At 38.3% G+C, this 22634-nt stretch overlaps 1 protein-coding gene across 2 annotated transcripts; it reads right to left on the reverse strand.

Moving 5' to 3' along the window:
• Positions 1–80: 80 nt before the first annotated feature.
• Positions 81–21742, reverse strand: LOC113063078 (sushi domain-containing protein 6-like). Of its 2 annotated transcripts, none has more exons than XM_026233248.1 (7): positions 21506–21742; positions 17452–17606; positions 3891–4082; positions 3573–3767; positions 3156–3294; positions 2404–2807; positions 81–2238 (listed from the first exon to the last, which is right to left on the reverse strand). In XM_026233248.1, the coding sequence occupies exons 2-7, from the start codon at positions 17561–17563 to the stop codon at positions 2213–2215; spliced, it is 1068 nt and encodes a 355-aa protein (XP_026089033.1). In that variant the 5' UTR covers positions 17564–17606; positions 21506–21742; the 3' UTR covers positions 81–2212. The 2 variants fall into 2 exon arrangements, with proteins under 2 accessions (XP_026089033.1, XP_026089031.1); XM_026233246.1 differs by having other exon boundaries at positions 2404–2810.
• Positions 21743–22634: the final 892 nt, after the last annotated feature.

Genomic DNA, 22634 nt, shown 5'->3' on the forward strand with positions numbered 1-22634 from the left:
TGGCTATTATATAACTATAAAATAAATTACAGTGAACCACAACATGACAAGCATCAAACACATTAAAGTAAACACACCACTTGAGCACTTCAAATGAAAGCTTTAATTAGAAATAGTTATATACACACTGTAGAATTAAATTAAACTTTATACAAATATTAAAATACTATCTTCATACCCACATCAATGTACAGAGGAAAACCAAAAGAAGTGTAATGGGAGCTGGATGGATGAATCAACTTAAATTACACTTGCAGAAAAACACCGTACAACAGTGTTTCACACACATCCTAGATATCCTTTTTGTATTTGCGTCCTTTCTTTTTTAAACTTTAAAACATCTTTTGAATTAAACAAACAAAAACATTCTCAAAAGTTCATGTTTCATGTTCACTGAAAGAAAAAAAAACACTTCTGAGGACGTACGGATGTATAATCTTATGTCACATCCTCCAGAGTAAAACCCAATGTCTGAAAATCTACAAGACAATGCATTGAAAAGAAAAAGTAAGGCCATAAGGAAACTGAAGACAAAGCCAGTGAGATGGAAGAAACACATGATTACAAAGTGAGAAATGTATGAAATGTACAAATTAAGGCAGCAGTAATATTTCGCCTTCAGTTTGCATGAAGAAATAAAAAAGTCAGGAACACAAAACTGAGGATGTGCTGACCTCTCTTTCCAAAATCAGACGCAAAAATATACATAGGCCTATTTGATGCATGTTGACTAACAGAATTAAGAGTCAACCACGTTGGATATACACAAGGTGGCAATGGGCAAGGATGTGAAATGCAAACTCAAACAAAAGATTCATTGGTTTCTTAAATGCCCATTTGCCAAAAGAACATGATGAGTGTAGAGCAAGGCCATTTTCTAGAGCTATTATACAGTGCATTAATACAACGCACAACCTAGTTGAGATCTTACAGGTTATTTGATTCATTCTCCTTACAAATACCATTTTAATGGCACATGGCTGAAATGATTTATTAAGAAAAACAAAATAAAAGGATCTCCTATCATCGATAGTCATCTTCAAAATGTTAGCCATGCCTTTGCAAAACATTCAAATGCAATTTATGCTGTTGAGTTTCATTAACTAAAAGTGAATTAAACTTGCTCAACTCCAAATATTATTACCGGTAGTCAGAGTCAAAGTTGATAAGGTATAGATAGCCCAGTAATGAAATTAGTCCACACTCAAAAAAAAAAGTCCTTTTGGAAAAAGTACATACAGGTGAGAAAACTTGTTTACTTGTGCGTGTAACACAAACATGAGAGAGATACACTCGCATTTAAAGGAAGAAATAAAGTGGAATCATTTCTCTGAATGAGAACAGTAATCTCACAGATGCTAACACAAAGTATATCTCCCTCACTTTGGACAAACAGACATGTAGACAAGGAACATCCATTCTACTTAAATAACATCTCAGTTAGAAAATGGAGGTATTGAAAATGTTCTCTATTTTGGGGAAAAGAAGCCTAGATGATACCTCAGCCCTCTTTGAATCAGCCACATGTCACACAGGCATCACACACCCACACACACACACACACGCAGAGCACTGCACAGCACAGGTACTTCTTGAAAAATAAAAAGGCAAGCATGTATTTGAATTCAGTACAATGTAAATTGGTTCAACCCTGACGAGTGTGGAGATGGTGTTATGCGTCATGCTTTGACTGTGCCGCGCTCCTGTGTGTATGCGCATAGAACGAAACCGAAAAAAGAAATTACACAGAACATGCAGCATCAAAGGGAAAAGGGCCTGGCTTAGCAAATCCTTGCTGAACTCTCCCCTTCACAAGAGGTCACAGTCATAGACGGAGCAGAGGTCCACAACGTGATCTGAATGTATTCCTTTGTAAATAGTGAATCCTTGCCCTGTCGAGGTAAGCCAGTTAATGCATCTGATTATTAACGCACCTGCAACAAAAGGTGCGACGTGTTAAACTCGATCATTTGCACATCCCTTTAAGGGGACATTCAGTCAAAGGTTCTTCCTGTGATGTGAGCTGCTGGACTCCTAGGGGGCCTTGCAGCTTGTAGACCCCAGGAGTGGGTGATTTGTTGGCAGAGGGACAGCTGAAAGACTTTTTTACTGCTGCGTTCTGTCGGGTGGCTTGGGTAAGCGTTCGGGGAGAATCTTTAGGGGTTACAGTCTTGGCCAGCGATGACAGAGAGAGGGGTGAATGCAGACAAACTCAGGCCTCCTTTAGCAATGGAATATCTGGACAAAAGAGATGAAGAAAGTATTATGCTATGAATATATATATATTTTAATAAATTATAATATGCATTTGCCACAAGTTTGAAAATGACTTTATTTATCATAGACACTTAATGTTACATGTCATTAAACCACACATCACTTCCAGATTTGCAAGTGACTCACCATCACCATAATCTTCGGCAGAGGTGACTGAAAGCAAGCTGTGCTGATCGCTGCTCTCGCTGCTCTGCCTGTGGTGGAGAGGTGCAGCGGCACCAGGCTGCTCAGCAGCCCAGGAGGGAGAGGATGAGGAGGACGGAGAGGAGGCAGAGGGCACCTGGTGGACCAATACAGTCTCTGCGTGACACGAAGACACAGCAGTCGAGGTGGAGGGAAAACTGTAACTCGCATGAGCCTGTTCCAGAGGTTCAGCCTGAGGGCCCTCCGACAGCACGATCTGAACCCGGGACTCAGGAGGGGGCACAGAACTGCCGCCTGCGCCATACACTGCCTCTTCGTAGGAGGGCAGTGACACCTGAACGCCATCAATAATGAAGGTAGGCTGTTCTGACACAACCTGCTCCCGGCTGCTTTGAAAGAGAGAAGGAGAGATATGGAAATCAAAAATAAGGCTTAAACGGTATCAAATCCTGACCGGCCTGATCTGCGGCTTACATCACAGTGAGCTGATTATGCAACAGCAAATTATTGGAAAAAGGTTTCATGGTTTCCCAAAAAAAATATTAACTACCTCAACCAACAAGAAATGTTTCGTGAGCAGCAAATCACAAAACTTTACATAGACTAAAGAATTACTTTCAAAAACAAATAAATTGCTGCTGTTCCTTTAAGAGCTATGTAAACTCCCACTTTATGAGAATAAAACAAGCGTCTGTGAAGAAGCTATGCTTAGTGAGAATGAGACAGAGCCTCACCGGCTGTGGTGGAAGGACTTGAGTTTGGGCTGAAGCAAAACAAACAGCACCACCAACAGCAGGATGAAGGCCACAGAGCTGGCAGTGGAGGCCACGATAGGCAGAGCTGGCATGGGCAGCTGGGATTGCTGCTCCTCCCCTGGAAGAGAAATAACTTCAGATGAAACCCAACAATCAGATTTAAATGATAAAGAGTACTCATGTTTTGTGAAGAAAAGCTACACAAATCACCATCAATTTTCAAATCTCCCTAAACTTTTAACTCGCATCCACTGGGTATCCAAAACACTGAAATATGATTGTCTAACAGCTGCTTTCTGGGAAACTTCTGATGTTTGTCAAGAAGAAGGAAAACTGTCCATATGTGACAAGACGGCAGAATATCCAAATGACCCGAGCTTGTGGATCAAGAAGTACCTTGCACAGGGTGACAACTGATCTGCATGGGCGACTTCCACTCTCCGTTGTCACAGGTTCGGAACTGGTACCCTCCTTTCAGAATGTAACCCTCATCACAGAAGTACTCAATCACAGTACCCTGGGTCAGTCTGTGGCACGGTGGGGGGTGGCAGTTATATCCTCCGTTCTCGGGCTCACTCGGTGGTTGACAAACTGTTGGGGAAAAAGTTAAAAGTCAGTCTCATGATGTAGCATGACATCCAACCTTCTTAGAACCAAATACAACTCATGAGAAAACAGGAAGTGTGGACGATGAGAGGGTTAATTTGAGCGTACCATCATTTTTGATGCAGCGAGGTGGGTCAGAGGACCAGTGTCCTGAGACGGTACATGTTATGATGTTGTCGCCATCCAGCATGTATCCTGGATCACAGCTGTACTGTAGCTGCGTGCTGACGGGGAAGGAGCCGCGGTTTGTTTCCGTCAGGTTCCCACGGCCATGAGGCACAACTGAGGGTCTGGGACAACCTACAGGTGCAGAAAGAGTAGATGTTAGCATAAAAACAAGTTAATTAGTTTAAATTTCCTGTTACTGTTATAGTGTCCTTAAAAACAACTCTGAAAACTAGTTATTTAATGATGATGAAAGCAGCGTACTGAAACATAATCAAAGTTATTTAATGTAAATCTTGGATTTCAATCGAAATGTACATGGATGACAAGTGTGGTCAGATTAGCTAAATGTCAGGAAAAAAAGTGAATTGCCTATCGTTAATAATAACTGACATAGAAATGTATAAAGCACTTCATACAGAAGTCATTTTTAAACCAATCAGCTCTCTGTTAGTCATCACAGCAAATTTGTGCGTCCAATTTAACCTGTTAACCAGACCCCCCATTATGGGACTCACAGCTGAAAGTGCCCTACCCAACATAAAATTGCAACAGTTGCAACATTACTTCAGTGTTTTAGTCACATAATTTTGGTGTCTTTGGAAAGAAGACCCTTTGGGCTTTACTTTTTATCAACCAGAGTTGATAATGCTCAAAAATATTAAAAGCTAAAGGCATTGAAGTGCCTTGAAAAAAATTGTACCACACTGATTTTTTTTCATTTGATATAAAAATACATGAAACCAGTCCTGGAGCAATCTAGAAAAGTAATGGTTTGAAAGTGACATGTCTCACGAGTTTCTATTTCAAATCTAAAGAAGGTATCATGAAAAATGTGTTTATGACTCGCTATTACGACGAATCTGGTATGTACTGCGTTTTGATTCTTGATGTTTTGATGTGTACTGCTTACACAAATTTAGCAAATACAGTCTTTATAAGCTTTCCATTGAAAAACAGCGATCCGTTGTCGATGCTCGAAGCTTAGATCTTTATAATGATATATAGTTTTTCAAGATTAATTTTGTCCCATTTCATTTAACATATTCATAAACACTGACACGTACAAACAAAGAGAGTTCTGGACGTGGGCGTACTGAACATGAGCGAAATCAGCATGGGGAACTTTTTCGCCCTCACACAAAACTCCTGATCACATGCCCTTTGAACTTTCAACGAGCAACAGTAATTGTGACATCGCACATTGAGGCTGGTTCAAAATGTTTGGAAGTAAAAAATAAAAACTACCCTGTACTTTCCTGGTTGATCATATCTCTCACCTTTGATTACTTGGGAACTACCATTAGATAAACTCAAACAATAGTTTCAGTGTGAAAGTGCCCTAACTCTAAAATTCATTGTGTGTCAAAGAGAAAAAGGGGACACAAGCAGATCTTATTCTCATATTGCTGTCTGGTATTAAATTCCTCCTCAATTTAACAAAAACGTCACGCGGATCACACACATAATGTCCAGCCTTGAGATGGATAACAGAATACTACATTTCTGTCCCTGGGGTTTTATGGCATAAAGCCAGTGGTGTCTCTTTCCCCTCTCAGATTCTTCTTTTTTCTCATGTGGGGGAGCAAAAGAAAACCCTTTCCTGAGTTTCATTCACACAACACGTCACTTGAAACACATAAACATGTCTATCACCTCATTACAATTATCCAGCAGAAAGAAAAACGACCCCCTCGATCACTGGGTTCTCTAATCTGAGTTTCTAATATGCTCTTAAACTGCCATCAGCAGATTATGGACTTCTGTTTTGACACCAGACAAACAGTCAGGATATGAACCACAGATGCAGAGCTTCACAATCCATTATATCAAACGTGCAACATCTGAGCAGCTGATATATTTGGTTGGAGTCTATGATTGGTATTTCAATGCACTTTTTAAAATGGAATGTTCTGATTCTCATGAAGTCATGAGGTGACAACAATAAAGATGACTCATTGACATTGTTTTGCCTTAGGTCTAAATGAAACTGGAGCATGTTTTTCTTCCTTGTCATTTTAAGGTTAGCTCGTGCGTCACTAAAAGGTAGGATCCATTAGAAAAATGAAAGAATCGCAGACTTGCGGAAGAACATTTGGGAATAACAGCTGCCTAGACCTGCTATGACAAGTTAGACTGGGCTTTCACATAATCTAAAACTGATTGCACACTTGACAATAGATACCTATATTAGGAGTACCACATGGGATGGGTTATGTGTCAGAAAACATAACGTCCAAGAATATGTTTAGACTGAAATTCCAATTAACCTGTTAGGCTGGCAGAGGTTTCATTAGAAACTAGGTTAATTTTGTCAACCTCAAACAGCAGATTAAATTTACCACAAACAATTACCTAATGCGCCCTAAACTGGTTCCTTGACCTTGACCAACATTTGGAAAGAGATCGCAACAATGAAACAATGTCAAACACATGGTCCTGAACAGCCTTTGCCCTCCAATTATCCACAATGCAGCACCCCAAAAAAGGGGATTTTCAGCAGAATGAAGTTCTAATTATCCTTCATTATAAATGGCTGTGGTCTAAAGCGGATCACATTACTGACCACTGAAGTGTGCAGCAGCTCAGTGAGACAAAATGCCAGCGGCCCAGCCGTGGATTGGACATTGCTGTCTCAAAAAATCATTCTTTGTAAATATGTTTTTGTTTGAGGTCTCCTTAATACATGGGGTGAAGCTTTTTTCCATCTCTATTGTCTTTTCCTTATCTCTCCTAATTCAAATCCCTGAGATCGTAAGCAAGCTGTCAGAAAACGGCAGGAGGGTGGATTTGTTCCTCTCTCCCATTTATGGAATTTGTAGAAATGGAGGAGGGTACATGTAAGCACATCTCTCGTGGATGTGAATCTAAATTAGGAACGGGCAGAATGACCAAAACCTTACAAGATGATGAATTTTATAAATAACAATAACCGTATATCATGACTTCTTTTTACTGGAAACACCAAAATATTTCACGATTACATAACCATGTGGAAATGCCTATTTCTGATCCTCAAGTGACTTAAAATAAGTCTGGCGTCAGTACATCATTTCAATTCATGAAATGCTTTTTCAGTTCTTACGTTACGTGAAATAAGAACAAAAACCATCACCGTGAAAAACTTAAACGAAGCTAAAAAACAATTCCTTGATACCAAACTAAAACTAAAATTTACAACCTTGCCTACATTTAGTTCAGAAATGTTAATTTTTTTAATTGATGTTGTTGACGAAACAAGCACACCACAGCTGCTGAGATATCAGACCCACTCGTGACATAACATATCTTGAATGGCTCTCAAAGGGCTAATAACAATATATGGTTTCCTTCTTGTAAAAAAACCCTACACGAGAGACAGAAGACCGTGAGATACCAGTGTCTCATGTTTCTGTGTACAAAACATGATTTGGATAACATAAGTCCTGCTTCTGGCGGGAGGAAGGGTTGAGTCGAAATGTGAGTATGAGTGTATGAATGAGCATTTACTGGGTCCGCATATATTCTGAAGTGGACTCAATGGGTTAAAGGGAAACACAGCAGGGGTGTCGCATATCTGCGATGGGAAAAGCTGACTGCTAGAGATAAAGCACACCCACAGCCTCTCACGGCCGAGCGGGAAGAGGTGTTAGGAAAGTGAGTTCCAGCGAAAGGGGTGTCATTCCTTCAGGGATGGAGGAGAGGAATGAGTTTTCACATGCATATGGCTCATAACACAAAATCCAAAAAACACAGCAGAAGCAGACAGACTTGGCTGCTAGAGCAAAACGAGCCCTGACAAGACACCCAGGAGACTCTCCCTGGATAAAAGACTGATCCATCAGAAACGAAACCATTACGGACTCGTTGATTGATTTAATACACAAACATCATTTCTCAGGACCACCCTTTCAAAACTGTTAAACACTTCCTTTTTGCATTTTTTTTAAATCACAGAGACACAGTAGCATAGACTGGAAATCATGAGAAGAAAGCAGCCAGCAAATCAGTACAAATTTATAACAATAATGACAATTTATAATTAGAGATCCAGTGAATTATAGTAAATATTTTTTAAAAGTCTATCATTTTAATGTGACGCAATAAATGGCTGATATTAATATGTGGTATTGTTGTTTCTAAATAAATTCAACAAACAACCATACAAAGTGAATTTAGGCATCACAGTGTACTAAAGATAACATTGAAACGGTGTTATTAAACTAATATTTTTAAAGATTAACTTCAGAAAGCATTAAAAAACAGCAAAATAAATCTAAATGTAAAAAAAAGGAAATTAACATGAACAATTCAATATCCACAAAAAAAAAAAAAAAAAAAAAAATTACAAATACATTTAAAATGTCTAACATCAACCCATAACCAATACAGTACTGATATATCTAGCTAAAATAATCGATAATATTGATCACTGGCCATAAGTAAATAAATTATTGTTATAATGAAGTAATTAAACAGCAGCCGTCAATATCAGCCATAACGTCTAAATCAATTCATCCCAAATATATACATGTATACCTATCATACCCTGAGAGCCGTCACAAATGGACAGCAGTGGGGCTTTAAATGAGGCCTGTCTTCTGCAAGACAAAACTAAACCATTAACCGAAGCTCCACATGTTCTTTATTACGCCCTTTTACAGCCCGAGATCGGCAGATGACTAATTTAAGCAGCCTGTCGTCCTGAACCAAATCGACTGGGAGGGAAAACCGAGAGACACAATCTGACAGAAGACACAGAGGAAGACTCTATTGTTCCTCTCGCCTTTCTCACAGTGAAAAGTGGCAGATGGGTGTTTTGCACCCTTCTCATTCTTTTCGGACAGTTGTGAGGCACAAGTAACTCCTCTTCTGTGTACTAAGAGGGAAACAAGGAAGCGATAGAGAGCAACTGTGTCTGCTATCAGCGGATGGCTCTAGACACAGTGCTCTTGTGTTGGGGATCTGCTGTGTCTTGGCTCTCCCACTCCAGGAATGCACTCGGCCCACAGCTAATGACAGACTGGAGCCTCTGTGGAGCACACAAGCAGTCGGAGCAAAAGCTGCTGCCAGTCAGCCGCTTGGATCCTTGGCCAGCAGCTGTACTCAGAGGTGCTGACGTCCATTGTGCTGGGTAATGGCTTCTAGGAACACGAGTGCGAAAAAGCATCTGTTTAAACGTGACTAGACGGCTTCGGGTCATCAGGGTCACAGGGTCCACACAGACAGATGGTCCAGTGAGTTGTAGTTTTGAAGCAAGACAAAAGGGGGGTAATGAGGGTGGTGTATTGTTTTCTCAGATGGATCTATGTAAATAGTTTCATTTTTACATCTCACGCCAGTGGCGGAATACAGTCACATCACGAGCCAAACCACAAAGGGATCGGTTCTTCAACATGCAAAATACTAGTCACTGCAATCTCGCATAAACTTCCTTAAAACGATTTACACTGGGCCAAATGAAATCAAACATTCTCTCAAAAAATTCAGTTGATGTTGCAATGTCTGATTCACAAACGAATCATGCAGACTAGTCCTTTGAACCAGATCAACACAATTTACTAAAGAGAATGATTTGCTCATTCAGACACCAGATGACCAGATTTTCAGTGAAAAACAACTTCATTTGGGTCTATTTCTACCAGTTACCAGACTTTTAGCAGATATTCACCTTATTTTTAACGTAAGAACAGGTGTGGTCATCAGTTTCCAGCATCAGTTGCTTCCAGTTATATTAGTATTAATGTATAAAAACAGAACTCTATAGGCGTCTGCTTGATATTGCAAAATGGTATTTGTTATCGTATATAAATTTTTGTAATTATAAACAAGGGTTTGTGGCTAAAATGGCTTTACTGTGTACTAACACTTTGTTATTTTTCTAGTTATGTAACTATAGCGGTTAAAGAATTGAAAGTTTCACACATTCACAGAAAACAGCTTGCAGCACTGATGATAAGGTGGATGATATAACATTTCTATGCTGCTTTTGTAACCTTTTTGAAGCTTTTGTTCATTGCAATTACATGGGAAAAAGCCCTAGTAAAATCTTCAGAACTTTTTCCCACAGTAATAGACATACAGGTTTGAAATGAAGCAAATTAAGCAACAAAGTGTATTCTCCGCATTTATGCAACTTGATTTAAATGTGTACTGAGAAAGAATCTAGGCTACTCCGCATTTGAGGAACAGTCTGTCTGTTTCTTCATACTTCCTCATAATGATTTGATGTAAATCAGTAACTAGTTATATAAAAAGCAAGATGTGGGTTCTCTAACAACTGAATCACCATTAGTGCCTGGGACGCAAGAGTTTTCTCATTAAAGACGACAAGTTGAAAATGTATATTTAAAAGCCGTGATTTCCCTAATGTGTAATGGAAATCTAAAATATTGACTGGTAGTTACTGAGCTATAAACAAGTGAACGTAAGTATAGATCAAATAAAAAAAAAAACAGGGAGAAAAGGTTATTTTTAGATTCACAGTTTCATAATGTAGTCCCTTTCTACTCGTGATAAACCAGACATTAATCTTTAAACTTATTCGTGCCATCATGTTTGACAAGGGCGTGGATGGACGCGTAGGGTAAATACGAAACAAATCACTCCTTTCATGAAGTGGAATAGAATCTTTCCATTTTGAAAACATGCATAGCTTAAACTTCCAGCTAAGTTAGTTGTGTTCGAACATGTCACAAATGGCACCATCAGCTCTTAGCAGTTTTCAGAGTGACGCAAATAGACTTAACTAGCCCACACTACTGTACAGTCAGACTACATTTCGGACAGAAGAATGGCATTTACAAACCGCTTTTGGAACACCCTACTGTCCCATGTAATTTTCCACAGAGAAAACAAATAACATAAGCCCTGAGATTCATATAATTCCTAGCTGTTTTCACAAACACTTAGCAACCCAAATGATTTGACACCCACACCAACATTCGCTACTCTTAAACATGTGATATAAAATTTGGAGACAGCACAACATCTGCTATACTAGCGCTTTTAGCATTAGCAAGTCCGGCTAGAAGGCATATTAGCAATTATGCTATTTTGTTACAAGATTAGAAATGGCAAAGTTTATCAAAAGTGGTTGCAGCCGTTTGATAGAATGTATAGATGTCTCAAGAAGCCATTTCAAACTTTGGGTTTAACCACTTAAGCCGCGTTTCCACCGCAGGAACTTTACCCAGGAACTAGGGACTTTGGCCTGGTACTTGGTGTGTTTCCACCGCAGGAACCAGGAACTAAATAAAGTTCCGGGTAAAAAAATGCCCCTCAGAACGTCTCTGCTGGCGAGGTGGTACTTTTTCAAAGTTCCGGAACTTTCGGGGCCGGGACTTTGGCGCTAAACATTCTGATTGGTTGAGTCCACGCAGCATTGGTTGAGTTCAACCACCATTTATTCGGATCAACATTTTCAAAATATTACTGTTATTGTGTCATGAAATGTAATTTTAAAACTATTTCAGGCGAGAATGTAGTTGTTTAAAACTCAAATCTGTTGTTTATTTATAAAGACAGTGCCTATTTAAAAATGTGTTTCGCCGATCTCTGAGACGGTGAGCTCCACGCAATCAGCGGGAGCTCAGTGATCATCTATCCGCCGAGAAGCAGCCTCATCTCGGATAGACCTTCTGATATGTGCCGCTGGCTCTGATGTCTCTTTAGTGGTTAAACATAAAGTATAATTCAGCTGCGGGGTAAATCTAACAGGTTTTCTTTGGTCTGTATTCAATGTATCTATAAGTTAAAATGAAAATAAAAAAGGCAAATTTATATAATATTTCTTTTCATTGTAATGGCTGCATATACACATATCCCTGAACTAAGTACATTTCTGCAGCTGTTATCATGCTTAAATGAATACCAAAGGAGGCAGTGGTATTTGATATCCTATTTCGTTTTATTGTAAATATACAGTAAGGAAAATTGCAGTAGACAAGACGAGCTGACTGAAGTTATCAAGTACACTGCTGTTTATAGATTTACCGGACTTGTGTCGTCGCAGACATCACACTCACCAGTCGAATGCACAAAGTCTGAACTAACTACCGATGATGCACGTCCAAAATCAGCGTACTTTTTTTTTTTTTTTTTTTTTAATCAGCGGTACTTTGTATTGAGAAACGCGCTCGGACCTACGTCACCAGTCATTTGCCTAATCTTCCCTGTACTTTACACCGCGGTGGAAACGCAGAAAGCAACAGGTCTGGGGGGAAAAAAGTTCCTGGTAAAAATGTTCCGGGTAATTTCGGTGGAAACGCGGCATAGGACATACGACAAGAGAGAAAACTGAGGAGAGCCTGAAGGACTACCATATGAAACCCTGAGGGGAAAAACAAAACACTCAGTCTTAGCTGAAGAAGGGGAGCAGACATTTACACATCTGTTTCACATGGATTTTCCAAAGAAGTAGAATCAGGTCAGCAAATTAACTTTAAAGCTGCATTACAACATAACTGAACCAAAACTTGGGGAATGTAAAGTTTATAATCACAGTTCTCATTTTAGTCATATTATGCGCCTCAAACAAACATTGCTTTTACTGGGAAATTTACCATAAGGTAATAATGATTTCAAGGGCTGATTTGCAAACATCTCTCAAACCCACACAAACCACTTCCTGAAGCATTCGACATTCTTCTGTCGTCACTACAGTTCAAAACGTTTGAGGTCAGCAAGATTTATTTTTCTTCTTTTGAAGGGAATTAATATTTTTATACAACAAGGATGCATTAAGTAGATCAAAAGACACATCAAGGCATTTGTTACAAAGGATTTATATTTGAAATAAATACTGTTCTTTTGAAAGTTCGATTCTATTCATCAACAAATCCTTGAAAAAATCATTTCCACCAAAATATTAAGTAACACAACTGTTTTCAGCATTGATGAAAATAAGAAATGTGTCACGAGCAACAAATCAGCTTGTTAGATTATTGAAGGACTGGAATGTCAGAGGCTCAAAATTCAGCTTTGTAATCCCAGGAATACATTAAATTTTAATATACATCAAAATAGAAAACAGCTATTTTAAATTGCACAATATTACTGTTTTTACTTTATTTTGGATGAAATAAATGCAGCCTTGGTGACCTTGGTTACATCTTACTGACCCCAAACCTATGAACATTATGTCAGGTGATACTTTTAATGGTTTTAGCATGCACATGAAAGTACCTGAAAAGAATCACCATTAAACAATTTGTGTTGGAAAATTCCATGTATTTCTCCTTTTTGGTTATTCACAATGCCTATTTGTCATTAGCTCACTATGCAAGCACCTCATCCAATGTCATAATGGTCTGAAACCACTCTTTGCTGAGGTAAGAATTAACACTAGATAACATATAGAAGTGGTATAGTGATAAATCAGAGTAAGAAGTGAGTAACATAGGAAACTCCTCTATAGTGCTAAAAAAAACATAGCGACTTCAGCTGTGTGCCTTCAAGGAGCTGCTTTTCATTCTCACAAGCTCCAGAAACCCTAAGATCAGCCTCTGAGCACAGCAAGGCTTTCTTTCTTTTTTTTTTTTTCTTTTTTTTTTTGTGTTGCCTTCCTGTGCTACTTCCTCTTATTTGTTTTTACGAACTACACATGTGAAGCAATGCAATAGCGAAGCTTGATAAAAAGAATTGTTCCAAATAACATAATTTCATAAAGATAAGATCTGGTCCCTCCTTGTACCTCCAAGCTTTGTGGATTATTTAATGTGACACAATCTAGGTGCCTTGTAATGACATTGTTGAGAACAGTGAATGTTTCATGCTGTTCTTGATAAAGTTGCAAGCCACAAATTGCAGGTCCTGTAGCATGTAAAGACCCAAACACCACAAATTATATGCAGCAGTCCACTAATAACAGCTTCTGCTTGTTGATGGAACATTTCTGTAGGGATGCGCTCCTGTTCAGATGCATTGATGTTTGGCAATGATCTTCACTGGAATAGCAAAACCCAGTATTGAAGATGGGTGAATACATTGTCATGATTCTTTGTTTTGTGTCATTAGCTTATGTAAAGCGCCAACAAATTTATCAATAGATCCATGTTATCATTGTCACTGTCCATGCATCTGATTCAAGTTCAACATTCAGAAGCCTCATATGATTCCTTCAATAAGTTCTACAACAGTCCAGACCAATACAGATCACAGGTCTTAGATTTCCACTGAGGTGTCGATTTCATGCATTTATGCCCACTAAAGTGAGTGAAGTGACATTCAGCCAAGTATGGTGACCCATACTCAGAATTTGTGCTCTGCATTTAACCCATCCGAAATGCACACACACAGAGCAGTGAACACACACACACACTGTGAGCACACACCCGGAGCAGTGGGCAGCCATTTATGCTGCGGCGCCCGGGGAGCAGTTGGGGGTTCGATGCCTTGCTCAAGGGCACCTAAGTCGTGGTATTGAAGGTGGAGAGAGAACTGTACATGCACTACCCCCACCCACAATTCCGTCCGGCCCGAGACTAGAACCCACAACCCTTCGATTGGGAGTCCAACCCTCTAACCATTAGGCCACGACTTCCCAACCAAAAAAAAAAAAAAAAAAAAAAAAAAAAAAAAAAAGCTCAAAGCTCAAAGTATAGTTTGTTTTTGTATGCGTACGCTCGAACATGTAGCCTTTTAAGTTAAGTGTGTTCACAGGTTTCCATGGGCCAATGCAAATAAATCTAGATTTAAATATGACCTAAAGTTTTGTACTTATCCAAAACAACAAGATTTTTTTTGTGAGTTTGCAATATATTAAAATACTTAACTTTTAATATTAAAGATACCAGTACTTTTATCATTGTGTTTAAAAAATCCTAATTTAATAACATGTTCTCCGTTTATTGTTTTATTGCAGCATGTCTCTGTTCTGGACTTGCACAAACTGCGTTGAAACGCAATTATTATCCAAAATGTAATTTATGTGAAAATATGAAGTCTGTAAACGCCCATTAACAGAGGCCAGAGACGCTGAAGATGTATGCACAGAGAAAAATACTGTAGCAGGCAGTTCACTCACTATTCATGATGCACAAGCTATTGGAAGAAAAGCATAAATATTGATTTGGTGGTTTTATGAACGTGTTTTTGAGGGGAACTGACCGCCATCAAAAGAGTTTTGATGGTATTTTATTTTAATCTCGTCTCTGTATAATTAACATTAAAGCAATGTTTCAGCAAAGCACTGATTTGTTTACAGAGGTAACCAAGGAAATGTGTTCCTGTAGCTCAAATTGGTAGAGCATTATTTGGGGTTCGATTACCCGGGAACACATGATAGGTAAAAATGTATAGCCTGAATGCACTGTAAGTCGCTTTGGATAAAAGCGTCTGCTAAATGCATACATTTAAATGTAATTAAATTTAATTTTAATTTAAGTGCTGTTCTGCTGTTCCATGAGCGCCTCCTTCTGTCAGAGAGCTAATCTGTGTATCATTCTGTCAATCTATGTTGCTTGTTTCATTCAGGCATGTAGTATAATTTCACAAAGCTAGTCAGAACATTCTGTTTTTGCTTCAGATTAGGTTATTATTATATCAGAACTTTTGTATGTGCAAAAATCAAAGAATACTTTGGCCTTAAGTCTCGAGGCCAGCTAATGTAATTTTTACATCTTAAAACTCTCAAATAAAGCAAACTATTCATCAAAATATACCCTGGATAATGCATAAACTTAAATTAAGTATTGAATGCGCAGTCTATGCTTTACGGCTGGCATAAAATGCAAACTGCATTCAATTTTAAATATGTTAAAGCAACACCTGTTCCAACGTATGGTATAAAATTGTGGCAAACCTCTAGTTTGTCCAAAAAAAGGGACTGTTTCTTTTTAATCCTGTTCATTTTGATTATTTTTGAAGCTGTTAGTGGCACAAAAATTGCAAACTTTACATTTAGGCATGCTGAGGGGATGGACAGAAAGAAAAAAAAATTATGCTTGGGTGGATGCACAGGACAAAAATGCCAAAATAAGGCGCAATATCACTGACAGACTTTCATCAGATGACCTTGAAAAATCATCCCTTCTGTCCACTGCTCAGTCTGTGGGAGGACTGAATATGTAGCATTCAGCCGATGTACTAGATCCATGCCAAACACATGTGAGCAGCTTTACATCCACGCACACACACACACACATTACTTGGGATCACTTGGGACACTTATGTCCCTGGCTTGACTTTGTGGTGCTGAATCAATGAGAATGTGGCTGCTTGGAACCAGTGGTCCAGCCCAATCCCACCATCCCTCAATCTTTATCATTTATTTTCCAAGCGCAATGTTCTCAATGACTCACTTATTACATAAGGCTAGAAGCACTCATTTGCCTGTTCATGTGTTGTTACGGGGAAATAGTGCCAAATGCTTGCAAGTGAAGGTTTTTTTTCTTACAGTGGATTTGTACATTGCATCTTTTCAATTTCATTTCATAATTTATTTTTGGCTATCTGACCATAGTCAAAGGATTTTCTTTATTTGGATACTGTGTTTTATGCACAACTTTTCCACGTGGAAAATCTGTATCTTTGAAGACATTTTATCAAAGTTAGAAATTCCAGTATTGTGAGAACACTACTTACATATGTGTTATATGTATAACATTATGTATATAAATAAGTCAGCAGTGGCCATTCGGAACCATCTGTGATCTGACTCTCCTATTTGACTTCATTTGTTATTTATGTAGCAAACGTACTTCAAGCACCAACTGTTATTTTACCCAGAAATATGACAAAGAGACAAAACCTACAAACACAAAATGCTGACCCACACATTCACCTGACCTCCCTCAGATATATATATAAACAACTAGCCCCATCTGAATAGGGATAAAGAATTACTTGAGCATTATAAAAACAAACACACAACACCCAAGTGACTGAGGTCACACATACACACTCCTCGGTATTTGAAACAACACTTCAACTGCCTGTCAATATGGACATCTGTCTTTGTTTTCAGGCTAAGTTTGTCATGTAGAGCAAGAAATGGAGCTATGTTAGCGATGGAGACACTGGATGAGACTCGTACAGAAAGGGGCAACAGGCGTACAAGAGAAAGCCCATCCCCCATCAACACCTCCCAGATGCTCGACTGAAAACAAAGAAATGATGCTCATTTCATTCCATCCAGTATCTTAAGTCCAGCGGTTATGTCTGTCATCACAGCACTGAGAGCGACACAAACAAAAGAACAAACACCATTGTCTTCGACGTCAAGAACCATACATGCCAACAGACAAAAAACCATCCCAATATAAACCATCTGTGACTCAGAATTATGCAGAAACCGATTTCATTTCAATACAATGAACGATAAATTAAATAATAATGCCTGACACCTCCATTCCTGCAACTTACTTTACATATTTCCTAATCTAAGGAGATTTTACTTCCTGCTAAATCAACAAGGCAGTTGTCTGCATCTTAAATATCAATGCTCGAAGAGTGTCAGAGTGGATGGCATTGGAAGATTTAGGTGTAGGAGGAATATGAAGATGGTTTTTGTGAATAATCTCACCTGAAGCTTGGCCTGTGGGGAGTATGCCGAGGAGGAGGAGCAGCAGGGATGTGGTGGCCACACTGTGAGCGAGCGAGGCTCTTGTCTCACACGCTACCATTCCATTGCACATCTTTCAGCCCTGCTTTTGCAGCAAGAGTCCTCTCCGGCTGAACCTAGCGACAGAAATGCACGCTTATAATTACAAGCAGCTCAGTAGCTAGTATATTAAAACAAAACTTAAGTGGTAGCTACAACATTGTTTATGAGTGTTTTACTCACATGGAATTTGTGCTCATAGAATTGAACTGAAAATCAAACAGATTTCTTATAACACAATCTCTGATTTCTAATAATCAATAGTCTCACACGGCAAAAGCAGGCTATATTATGACCATAAATATTCTTTACCCTAAAAAAATAAAAAAAAGCATTTAGCATATTTTAATAAAATACATGGTTGAATATTTAATGTATATACACCACAGTATATACACTTTAAAACCCAATTAAAATGAGATTCAGTCCTTTAGCCTTTATTTATTTATTCCTTGCATTTTTTCCAAGCCACTCTACAAAAGTGACTTTCACATAGCTCACATTATCAAATATCAGATCATCATTCTTAAAACATGATTTAGTCCAGGTAATGATGAGTTTCCAGTTACCAGTCATTATGGCTAAAGGCAGTTTAACTCACATTTGGCTAATTTTGTAATGTTTTTAGCTTCTTAAAGTGTAGGACTCTCAGTTCCCTGTTAAAGTCATGCCAGTTTCTGTGGCTATGTTCAAGGCGAGAGCCAGGTTTAGTTATTCAAAAATAAAAATAAATAATTTTTTTCTAAAAACCCTAAGACTAAATATGGATTTACTTGGTAAAAAAAAAGACCATTTCTCAAAAACAGTAGAAGGATTATAATCCAGCAAAATATTTTTAACGCACAGAGGATTCTGACAAGATGAGCACTTCTGGGAATTTCTATGAGAGTCTTGAGTCTCAGTTCCTTTTACATTTTTTTAATATTTAAACGAATTTCACAATGTTCCACGATTTTATCCAGTCAATAGTTTTCAATGTGTGAAAAAACAGAGAATATAGCAGATTAATAAGCAGTGTTTTCAATTCAAGACAAATGGAACAAATAGTAAGTTTCAAAACATCATTCTTCTCGAAACGAACTCATGAATGACGAGAGAACTGAGAAACCTTGAGGAACTAAATTGCTCATATCACAATACATCCTATCTTTATAATGATGATCACCAAAACACAGAACAGCTGCTGCAGGGTATCCATGTGCCGTATGGTGGTGTTTACATTACATACAAAGTCTATTAGCAATAGGACGATGGAGAATGAGTTAGAATCACATTACTTTGTACTCAGGGAAAAAACAAGTTATTAGTTACCATTACACAAATGAGAGCAGGTGCAATGGTGCTGCTAAGTAAGCACAAGTCCATTTGTCAAGATTCCTCCAAAACAAGATAGGTATGTGTGTGCTGAAGGAAGATTAAACTAAAGAACACGGGGTGCACGAGTCTCAGAAACAAACAGGATGCTGAGGGTGCGACTACCGCTCCCACATGAGGCCAATCTGCTACTGCCGCCACACCTTTCCCCTCCTCACACGGGACCAGCACTGGGGTGACCAAGGAGCACAAGAAGTGTGACGCACATCCCACTGGCAGAGAAGAGATCGCTTGCTGCCTCATGTACCAAACAGACTGGCACAGAAGAACATTCTGCAATAAACTGCTCAGTGCCAATATGATCCCAGAAAGGGAAAACTGCAATTCAGCCTGGATTCGTTGTAAGTGACTAAGGTGTTGTAAAGATGGCGTCCCGAGTAAACGCATCTGACTGACACCTCGCACAAATATTCAACAACACTTGCTAGAAAATAGCCTTTATAAAGTGCACTAAACAACTCCAATGTGAATGTAAAGATCTAGTTTATCCAAAAATTTAATTTGACACCATTTACTCACCCTTAAGTTGTTCCAAAAACAATAAGACTTTAGTTAATATTCAAAACACTTTTGATATTTTAATAAAAGCTACAGGATTTCTGAAAGTCCATTATACACAACTATGCCACTTCAAAAAGAGATTATAAATAAATCCCTATGAATCAAGCAGTTTAATCCAAATTTATATTTTACGTTGGATTTGGATTAAACTTGGATTAAACATCTTGATTCATTTGAATTTGTTTTACAATCTATTTCTGAACTTTCTGAAACATCAAAGTTTCGGTGGAATGGACTTTCAGTGGAGTGACAGCACCGGCACCCCAAATATTAGAAAACCATAATCTTATCACACTAGTCACATTACTTTGACGTAAAATGACAAAACAGGCCAGATGCCAAAAGAGACGTAGCATTGTGGTTCCTCCACTTTTCATACCAGATCTGCCTTCAGGTTCAAATGTAAAAGAGGTTGAGTGAGAAATATGCAAATCCAAAGCCCTTTCAGCTGTTGGGAGTTTAGTAAGAGATGAAAGAGAAAAAAACTAAATAGACAGAAATACATGTCTTTGCATGACAGTAAAGAAAGAGCCTTGTGTTAAGCATATTGTGGCTCACACAGCTCCTTTATGCACCTTTGAACACAGAAGGTAATGAGAAAGAAGTGGCCGTCTATAAGGAACCAACAAATGTTTGTGAAGGGAAGCTGATATTATGTTGAAACAATTTCCTGATCAAGTTTCAACATGAAGCTTCGCATTTAAGTCAAGCAAACTCCTGTAAAGATATGCTATTGGGAAAAAATAGTGAATATGGGGTGTTGGGTTACAAGTAGTACAAAAACAAGGCAACAAGCAGTGAATGCTGGTTCCAATTTAGAGATATAAGCAATTACTGGAGACACTGGTGACAGTTGACACTAATCTTGTTTTCAGACAAGAAATTATATCGCCTCACTGCAAAAACGAGCAGCACATTTTTATTTATTAAAAGAGAGAGAGAGAGAGAGAGAGAGAGAGAGAGAGAGAGAGAGAGAGACAGACAGAGAGACAGAGAGACAGAGAGGAGAGGCTAGGTATTTGGAAGTGGGGTGAGCTGAGGGACATGATAATATAGTTATTCTTCGTTAATCAGAAATAAACCCAAGTATGTCTGGATTTAAAGTCACACGCGCTGACACGTGCAACTGTTACGAGAGTACAACAAGAGAACAGAGTGTGTCCTGCTCTCAAACTACTGCGAACGGAACAATATTAACCTATGAAAACAATCAAAAAGAAAGATGCATCAGTAATTATAGCGGTTAAGTTTCCTAAAATGATCAACTTTGAGGCTGTTTCTAACTTTCTGGTCACAAGTATTTTAAAGTCCCCTTGCTACGTAAAAGCGTTTACAGCACAGCGTTTTGTGCTGCTTGCAGAAGTCCAATGTTTCAACATGTCGTTTTGCAACGGGTATAAATAAAACTGGATGTATATTAGACGTATGCATTGACTTAAACTCCCTGGGAATGTACTCTTTTAAGAAACCGGTTGAGGCAAGTACAAAATACTAATTACAACGATATTTGAGGTCCGCTGCTGACTGAAATAATACTGTAACACTCTGACAACATTTATACCCATCAGTACATCTACAACAAAAGCATTCGTTAAATAATACACATACAATGTATATTTACCAGTGGAGTAGTTAATTCCGCATCGCCGGACTTTTGTAATCGCGTTATGACATGCTAATAAACAATCACATTTCCACAAGAAACTCTATGGGTAATAATGTAAGGATGATTTGATCAACATGTACAACAAATAACCGCCATCGTCACTGATTAAAAGACCTTTCGCTATGAGTGGAATTAATAGTTGTTTTGATTGGATTAGCTAGCGAGCTTTATAGCTGGAATACTGTGAATATGAAAGTCCTTTAACAATCAGTAACTCACCGATCTACTAATTATGTTTTTAAGTACTCATTTGAATCATTTGGCAATCAATATTTGTTAGCTTTTGCGCTAACCGGTGATTCAGATCCTGAAGACTGCGCTCGGCTAACAGTGTTAGCTCAGCTAACCTTCACAGCGCAAGAATAGAGATCTTACCAGTGAATGCCCTCCTCTTTAAAAATCAGTATCGGGTCACCATGGAGCTGTGTCGAATGGATGGAAATCCTAGGGTTACTGTATACGCGGTTTATGTTGTTATCGAGTGTATTCGGAGATTCTGACGGCCCTTTTCGATCTGCTCATCCGTCTACGGCGAAGGTTGAGAACAGATCGGAGTACCTCCCTACTGTAGGAAAGAGCTTCGAGCTCCACCAGTGGCCTCGCTCTCATACCGTCTCCATGACCACGGAGAACTGTACGCGAGAGGGGCGGGGCTTCCGAGGTCTGCTGGTTCGTGAGAAATCAGCTGTTACTTGGGAGAGGATCACGCGAGCCAACACAGATTCTTGTTTATAACAGCATACTGCAATATAAAATATTTTGTTGTTACTTAATAATTGTGTCATTTACACGGATACATCTGATCTCTTCTGAATTATAAATTCTGCTTTATAAAATATTTACTTTTTATTAAAAAAAAGTATAAAAAAAGTACAGATAGTTTTGGAGACCATTAGACGTTAAATAAGTCTTTTTTGTGAAGGTTGCAAAATATTATTTTGAATTTAAGTACCTTATTTGCCTTTTTGTGTCTTTAACTACCCTGGATGGTCTTTTCTATTATCATTTCTAGTTGTTTTCGCAGTGGGATTTATTTATGATTTAACGCCATGTCAGCAGCAGTGGCTATATTCATTATAAGAGGAAACATTTCACAATTCATTCGTTTCAAAACATTCATTTCAAAAAAATTATATAGCAATTTTGTTTATAAATAAATAAATAAATAAATATACAGAGACATACATTTAATAAATATAATAAGAAAATGTAATAAGAATAATTATATAGAGTCTTCCAGTCTTCATGACAAAAAAAAATAAAATCGTCCCTGGAAAAAAAAAAAAAAAATCTACATTGGGAAATTATTATTTATGCTTAAGACTATATACAGATTGTAACAAAGAACAACGAAACAAATTAAACTAAAAACATAAGAGGGAAAGGAGGATTAAACGCGATATAAACAACAACAAAAAGGCACATTCATGACATTTATTTTTATGAAAATCTCCTCCGGATTTTAGACTGTAGTACTCCGAACACTAGAAGGCAGTACCAATGT

This window comes from Carassius auratus, chromosome 45 (assembly GCF_003368295.1).
Source record: "Carassius auratus strain Wakin chromosome 45, ASM336829v1, whole genome shotgun sequence".
Classification (NCBI taxonomy): domain Eukaryota; kingdom Metazoa; phylum Chordata; class Actinopteri; order Cypriniformes; family Cyprinidae; genus Carassius; species Carassius auratus.

Bases quoted from the DNA above. Each gene is read 5' to 3' on its own strand.
- LOC113063078 (XM_026233246.1), bottom strand. From the start codon at position 17,563: ATGTGCAATGGAATGGTAGCGTGTGAGACAAGAGCCTCGCTCGCTCAC. The intron at 3,768-3,890 runs GTACGCTCAAAT...TTTCCCCAACAG, and splicing joins TCGCTGCATCAAAAATGATG to TTTGTCAACCACCGAGTGAG. The intron at 2,239-2,403 runs GTGAGTCACTTG...TCTTTTGTCCAG, and splicing joins TGCCGAAGATTATGGTGATG to ATATTCCATTGCTAAAGGAG.